Here is an 8,286-nt window from a genome sequence, read left to right on the forward strand (position 1 = left end):
CATCGATCCGACGCTATCCTGAGCTACAGAGCAACCTGATCATTTGAGTTTTTTGCTCGCGGCGTCTTTTATATTTTTTCCTGTGATAAATGAGAGGTTGCGATATACTTTATAACAACACTATTTTATTATGTACATTTGTACCTTCGCCACTGTTCCAATGTGACTGCTTGATGGATTGAAATTATGGGGTAATTAAAATCCGTTTTGTGTGATAATTAGAGATTTCTCGGTTTTCACTACGGGAATTCATCAAACATTTTCTTTTCCACTCACTTGTTCGTCTATCAGGATTCTTATCAAATGCAAATGGAAGTTTATCTCGATTTCATTGCTCTCATCATCTCAATCATATCGATTAATCCTCCAATGAATTCAGAAGCGAAGTGATCAAGTGAGACAGATGAAATTCCCAAATTTTTCACAATTATCGATACATCTCGAAAACTATCAATCCCAGGTGGAAGCGTCACAAGAGTTTTTAGTAGCAGATTAGATTTTCCACAGAAAAGTTCTTTTGGGATTTCTCTCGAAAATCAATGGTTTCGGAGATCCACTGATAGTTAACAATGAAAATTCGAATAATCTCACTTCGCCACTGAATGGAAAACAGGAGTGAATTTCCTCCGCTAAATCTGTGAAAACTTAATTGAATGAGCGTAATTCGTGCCTGGTATCAGCCACGTGCACGGTGATAGGAGAAATAATGAAGTTGAATTTTGTTTAAACCCTAGGGACTACAGCCAATGATATCCACGAGACGTGGATGCTACTGTGATTAGTTCTACAGCATTATCGATTTTTCTTCGACGATCAATGAGCCGGTGATTGATTATATCGTAGGGACGAAGAATAGTCGAATGATTCGTGTCTCACTCGTCTCGTGGCTTACCAAATCGTTAATTTACTGATTATTTATATCTCCCTTCATCGATAAAAACCTACCTAATTTATTCAATTATATGTATACGTTTCATCATGTTTGCCGAGTCTCGGATTAAACTCCTATAGTTGTCTACCACAGCTGAAAAATTCCTTAAATCCTATGTTTCTATTTTATCTCAATTTATCCATTAAAATCTAGAGTTATCATTACGAAAAAACCGTAAGAAATTGGCAAACGTTGGATGCGGCGTTTGCGGTATATTATTATAATTATAATTGTGACGCTCTATTGCCGGTACAGCCATTTCAATTACAAATACAACTCTATCCGAGCAATTCGACTTCAGTCATGAAAAAACACCACAAATCCTATTCACCTGAGATTATCTGCCATTACATTTTTCGTAATTCGTTAAAAAAGAACGCGGTCACTCTGTTTTTATTGTTATCCAAAAGCCATCAGCCCGATATATATGAGGGATCATTAAAAAACAAGGAAGAAAAATTAACTAGAATATTTGACGTGTTGCCAGACACCCGGATAAAAACATTTTTACTTTTGTTGAATAAATGCATATCATTCTTGGTAAGATTAAAAAACCTAGAATTTTTTTCTCATCGTTAATGAATAATTTTAAACTCTATTCAATATATCAACTACTCATAACCATTTCTTTTCTATTTTTTTTTCCACAAACCAGATGATCACCTAGACCCATTCATCGAATTCTTTGATCATTCTACAACTGCAAATAAATTCCTTCAAATTGTCGGCGATAGTTATTTCACGGACATTTTATTACTCTTGATCTTCAATTTATGTACTTAGAGAGGTCAGGCCATGGGTCGGGTCATCTTGAGGGAATTTGGGAGGAAGGGGGTACCGGCCGGCGAATATCGTACCCATAAATCTTTTTCTCTAGAAAACATCGATACAAAACCTTTTTTTTTCATCGTTTTCTCATTTTCCTCATGTGCACTCCATTCAAGTCTCGAGAAAAATTGTTAATGCACATGGACAACAGATTATGCACTAAAGTCCAAATAACGTTTTAGTGAATTTTCCAAATTTTCGGTTTGAGATGTTAGGAATTGGCTGTTGTAATGAAATACCAGAGTCTCATTCTGAGAATTGTAAATTTCAAGGCAATTGTATCATGAAAGAAAAAATTATTTTCGTCTATAATTTTTTTTCTCAGGATAAATTCTACTATAAGATGGTTCTCCGCCTTTGATCTCTAGGAAAACATTACAATTTCGTACTTGTTAATCGAATTAGATGTAATTTTCTGGAAAATTCAGCAATTATTTCGATAAGTGTGACATAGGCCGACGTAAAATAAAATGGAGATTGAGCTCAATTGAATTATTTTAGTGGATAATCTCTAAATTCTCTCATGTGCATTAAAATTTCCTACATCACGCGTCGATATAATCTATATATGTATAATATAATATGAGTTATAGCAAAGGTACAAAAATCTTATTGGTGATCGGAGTAAAAAAGGGGATTCCGTTAATTCTAGATAGTTTTCTTTTAATCGTTAAAACTTATGATCTAGAAATATACGTTCACCCTCGGTTACAGGACTATTCCCTATATTTTATCTAGCAATATACGGTAAATTGTTACTCTTTTATTTGAATCATCATTTAGTTATTTAGGAAGAGAATCGCCGGCGTGGTTATCGTTCCTTCGCGTATTTTACATCGTTGTTATCGATGAAAAATCGATTCGAGGGAGTAGATTATCGCGACAGCGAGGCTCACGCTCTCTCACACACACTCTATTTCAGCATCCGCTAAAAACGTCAGTAGAGATCGGACGGCTAAATTTTTGTCACGATTTTTTACGTGCTGGCTCTTTTGGATTATTTAGCCCCGCTACTACGCTCTTCGTTTTCGAACAGACTTTTTCCTCTCGCCCATTTCGTCGGTATCCGCATGCTATTTATCGTATATAAACGTGAGTTTACAGTGGAGTCCTTCCAATTATTTTGATGCATTCTATACATCAAATCGTTTTGCCTCGAGAACCCTCGATTTCAGGGAGAAACCCTCAAAAAATTCATCAAATTTACCACAAGAAAAGATTTTTTTCCTCTTTTTTTTCTAAGATCAATGGGTTTTCCGATAGATCAGTATTTATCAAAACTGGGAAATTTCACTCATCATGACTTATATTTTTGGTAATATATGCGCAGATTAAATTTATTCCAATTTGTCAGTCATTGATTAACTGGACTAAATCTACAAGGAACCGGTAAAAGGGTTCATCGAAGAAATTGTGGCGTAAATAGTGAAAAATATACTGCGATGAATATTTATCCCTCCAAATTGGAAGGACTTCATTGTACGTATATTTAAATAAATTTCGTATTACGTTACCATCCGAAGCATGACGGACATTAAAATGACGAAACCGATACGTTAGAATGAAAGATGTATTTTTTTTTAATAATTGATTTTTTTTATCGCATCAATTACTGTAATAGTACGACCGAGTACCCAGTTGTGGTTTCTTAAAGTTAAATGGATCCCTGCCTAGAAAAAATCTTAACGTTTACGTAAACGTCCTCTATACACGATTAGCTCATTATGTTACGCTAGAATATTAGTTTATCCTTAGAATACAAAAACGACAAACTCAGATTTTTTTCTAAATATTGGGTATATCAATATATTAATTTCAAATGAAGTATAAGAGAACGAAGGGGCGACGATTGGGTCGACTAATTTTAACTGGAATTTATATTTTTTTTTTATACAAATTTGAGTCTCGAAATCTATGCGAAACACTTAAGTGTTTTGGTGGGTAAATTGAAAACGGGTAGGGAGTATTTATCAGTCTCGATTACCGCGTCTTTAATTCTTTTCCATTTTCTAATTAACATATTGTTAGGAATATTGTCGCGACAGCTACGCCGCAAAATGAGGCGAATGTTAATGCAAGGGGGTGATTATTAACAAATTAATCAGAAGAAAAAATCTAGGGTATTTGGCACTGTGAGAAAATTAATAATTCAGTGATGCGGCAAAAATTACTTGACTATTTTCTGGGGCGAAAGGAGAGAGAGAAAATACACTATTAGAAATATATACTTTGCAATATAAAATTGGGGCCTATTGTATACATTTGTAAATATTTTTCCAAGAGAAAGAAACGTTACGTTTTTCGTTGACTTTCCGAAACTGCGATTATCTCGGACATAAGAGGTTTTGGAGAAATACTAATGTGAATTTTTAATGATTAATTCCTACGTCATGTTTGTATAGAATCACTCGGTCTCAATACAATTCAGCAGCGCAGAGATAAACTAATCGCAATTTAGGACTGATATATACATTTTCATAATAATCTTTTCTTTTCAGAACTAATGGAAAGCTAGAAAAAAAAAGGTTATTACAAGAATTCCGCTACTTTCCTTAAGTTCACAGATATTTCTCTCAAACGTAACTCGTTCTCCTTACCGATAATTCCCTCTCTCTCCAAAATGGAAACTTAGGCGAATGAAAACATAGGCGAACGAAAAATCCTATCTGGGAGCCGGGTGTGAATAAAAACCACGCACATACGGTCATTAACTTTAGTACTCAGCGGGACGGCCGCTATTGGGTATGCAGCAACGACCAGCATCGCTAGAAAAAAAAAAGGTGAACGAAAGGAACGAAAGAGCGAAGTAAAAAAAAAGAAGAAAAGAAACGCGTGAATTCTTGAGATACTCGAGTACTCTCCATTTCTACATATGTATACCACGTATTGCATATGCTTGGGTGTTTATTTTCCTCCTCTCCGCGCTGTTCCGAGGGGCATTGAGTTTCACAGCTCTATTGAAACGAGAGGGAAAAAAGCGGAATATTTTTATTTTCCCTTCTCCAATGGCTCTCGAAGCACGCCAATTGGCGAGGAAAATCCATATAAATTGGAAAGAAAACGAAGAAAATGTCAATTTTTTTCGGGACAAAAACCTACGACAAACTGTCGCAACCTCAAACAAAACAACATGGCCGCCTAGACAATATTATTTTCAATCCTTCATTACCATTAAACTAATAAAATGTTAAAAAAGAAAACAATGTTTATCGATTATCTAAATAACAAACAATAGTATTTCTTTCCCCCTAACAAAAGTGTTTCATTATTTTCTTTTTTTCAATACAAATGTAAATTAAGTTGTTTCTCAATAGTTTTTTCTGCCTTTTTGTTTTTTTTTACTTACACTATTTTCAGGTTTTCAATCAATATGCGTAATTGGACTAATACATGTAAAGGGGCGTGTGCTTGTTTCATTAAAATTTCATCATTCTAGTGGATTCAGATGTTTCAGAGGAGAATAATTGACGATAAGTCGGTTTGGGGTGTATCTCTACTCGGGTCCTGGGTATATAAAAAGTGATGAGTTATGATTTTAGTCCGACTCGTGAGCACAGAAAATGATAATTCTTCTTTCAAGGGAAAAAATCAAGTGGTTTTAAAATCCAAAGGTCAGAAATCTTCGAAACAAGTGACTTTTTTTATTATTTTCAATTACTTTTCTCTTGTAGTAAGAGAGAACTTTTGACATTTTCTTGACAGACACCAGTCAAGACATTACTATTCATTTCTACACTAGGTTCAAGCAAAATTCACATATTTCCAAGGAAATGTGTCCGTGATTCAAGGATTTCATTGAACATTGAATCAAGAACACTTTCATTTTTAGTTTTAAAGTTTTTATATTGTTATATATGCGGCAAAGAAAATTAAAGTGCCGCTTTTCGAAAATTTTTCTTCCGAATCTTTTTGTTCAGAGCTTTTTCCATTAACTGATGCCAAATTCACTTCTTACACAGGCAAAAAAAAAGGAACATTTATCCTTCCTCTTAAAAGAAGGATTATTTATTCTCTGTGTAAGTGTAAGCAATTTTTTCGAATTGTGATGATGAAAAAACGAGATGGTATTGCAGTCGATATAATCCGAGGGAATACAGGCAGAATTTCTGAGGCTTCCTGGAGCACTTTGTCCCCCTCACCGAGGGATAATTGACCCCGAATAAATCCCCAGAGACCACGTATTCCATCCCAAGCCCAACTCCATCGTCTCTGGTGTCCATTAGAATGGTGAAATGAAAGTAATCGATAATTAACGCCGAGCTATCTGACTCGTACGCTCGTATCGACTGCAACTGGGCGTTATGTGACTTTTATCGATAGATAATAATCCGGGTGCTAGAATTTCAGCTAATTTGATAAAACATTCATCATCGTCATTGATTTCGTTGATTCTATTACACCGGCAACCACCTAGCTTCTCTAGTGGTTACGGCCACTGGCTGTACAATTGAAATTGTTCACGTGTGAAGCATGCTGACAGTGGTTTTACGAAATGTGCATCAACAGTGCGACAATGGGGACACGCAAAAACACGACTGTAGTCAGAGTAAAAGTTCAATCGCTGGTGGGGGTGGATCAGCGGTTTCTGGCAGCTGTTGCACTGAAACACAAAAAATCCATTTGGTCAGGCTCTAGAAACATTGCAATTTTATAGAATTACGAGACTCTCGGAAAATTCATATGTACAGCAACAAATCATCAGGAAAGACATGAAATCTACTCGTTCCTTTTACTGAGAAGGAAAAGCATTGACCAACTATTTACACGATTGATCGAAATTTAAACCTTTCATTCCTTGTTCAAGTCCGAAATTACTCGAATCGTATAGTACGCGTGCGATTGTTTCAAATATACAATCGATTGGGTGAGTGTCATGTCATGAGTGCCATGAATTTGAAATTTCCTGAAGATATCGGTGCAAAAATCAGTTTGGTTGCCAATGAACATGTTTTAGAAAAATTTAATCAAGAACGTATGTATTTAATTAATGTTTTTTTGCAGTGTAGTCAAGTTCTCTAGGAATCAGTGATGGGTACTACTAACTCTCTTTAAGGCCCCTTAAAGGGCCTGAAAGTCCAAATAGAATTAGTACTTTAACACTCGAAACATCTTCAAATCACCATTTTTATTTCAGGAACATTTGGGACTTGAATAATTTACAAGTTTCAAGTCCTTCTGTACTTAAGATTTGTAAATTATGAAATATTAAACTTTCAGATTTATAATCGTATTTTAATTTTCCGTGCGTATAAGAAACATATATTTAGAAATTTTTATAAAATTTGATCAATAATTTTTCAATCTCACTCATTCCAACTGATGACAATTCAATCTCTGAATAATGGATCCTAATTTTTTTTAATACTTGAAATTTTTTAAGTTCTGAGTGCTATTTGAATTGAGATATAGAAAAATCAAATTTGGGACATGAAAATTCTTAAATATTAAGTTCAATAGTGCTTTGTATTTACGAGTAGGGTAGTCCACCGACGTTTTTAGGCCTGAGGACTTAGGATTTTTAAAAATTAAATTTATCTACCACTATTAGAAATATCTCTGAATTTAAGAGGGATTGTGCGATTTTAAGGTAAATCTGTTTCGTCGAGTAGAGTGTGATGTACAAAAAGGTATTCCCACAAATTTCCTTATTTCTCTTGTATTCTAAGATATTAATAATGAAATAATCAATAATTTATTATTATTATTATTTTGAAAATAAATTTCTTTGAAAAATTTTGTTGAAAATTGATGTCGGCGTTCTGTTGGAATGTCTTCCCTCAATAATTTTATCATTAACCCAACGATCAATAGGACTCCCTGACCTCTCTACTAATGACTTACCTTCAGACGTTCAGTGCAGCACGGCATGGCAGCAAAAATATCATAACTGTACATCGTCCCCAAGACAAGACTCGATCCATCCCACGGTTGGGTGCAGGTGCGGCATCGCACTGGGGACGATCCACTGCCCTCCAAGCAGCTCATGCACACTGCCGATAAAAATTGCGTGCGACCTTCGACCTTCACCTACAACATAAGGTAAGTAGCGTTAATGTTATCGGCCATGAGCCTCGATGGCTGATTTAATGGGAATTTCATGTACCTCAGCGCAGGAGTGTGAGTGCTGGCGCGGCGACAGAAAAAAGGTACCGTCCACCAGTGGATACCTGTCGAAGACTAGCATCGCCGCTCTGCACAACACACACGATACTCTTGACCATTGCAGTGCAGCAAGTGTCGACAGTATGAAGCACCTCGTGTCGTCATTTCCGTGATTTCCTTCGTCCTCAATCTGCAATTATCCAATTTTATTCATCAATACATTATTCAATTAATTACTCTCCAAATCGAATTACAAAAATTAGAGAAATTATAGAAATTATGAAATTATCATAAGCAATTCTGGGGGATAATTTGATAACAATGCACTCTCCAGTTCTGTTCTCACAGAGATTATAAACATGAAAATTAATTCTTTACATAATAATAAATTGATGTAAAAGCCCAGACAACGAGCATAAAAAAAA

At 35.3% G+C, this 8,286-nt stretch overlaps 1 protein-coding gene across 2 annotated transcripts in view; it reads right to left on the reverse strand.

Annotated features, from left to right (window-relative positions):
- Positions 1-2,405: 2,405 nt before the first annotated feature.
- The window catches only part of heca (headcase), a 97,614-nt gene continuing 91,733 nt past the window's right edge, over positions 2,406-8,286 (reverse strand). For both annotated transcript variants that reach the window (XM_011302965.1, XM_011302966.1), the window contains 3 exons: positions 7,863-8,051; positions 7,601-7,786; positions 2,406-6,359 (listed from right to left, as the gene is read on the reverse strand). In XM_011302965.1, the coding sequence (XP_011301267.1) occupies positions 6,186-6,359; positions 7,601-7,786; positions 7,863-8,051 (549 nt within the window). In that variant the 3' untranslated portion in view covers positions 2,406-6,185. The remainder of the gene's footprint in view (positions 6,360-7,600; positions 7,787-7,862; positions 8,052-8,286) is intronic.

Source organism: Fopius arisanus, unplaced genomic scaffold (genome assembly GCF_000806365.1).
Source record: "Fopius arisanus strain USDA-PBARC FA_bdor unplaced genomic scaffold, ASM80636v1 scaffold00030, whole genome shotgun sequence".
Lineage (NCBI taxonomy): Eukaryota > Metazoa > Arthropoda > Insecta > Hymenoptera > Braconidae > Fopius > Fopius arisanus.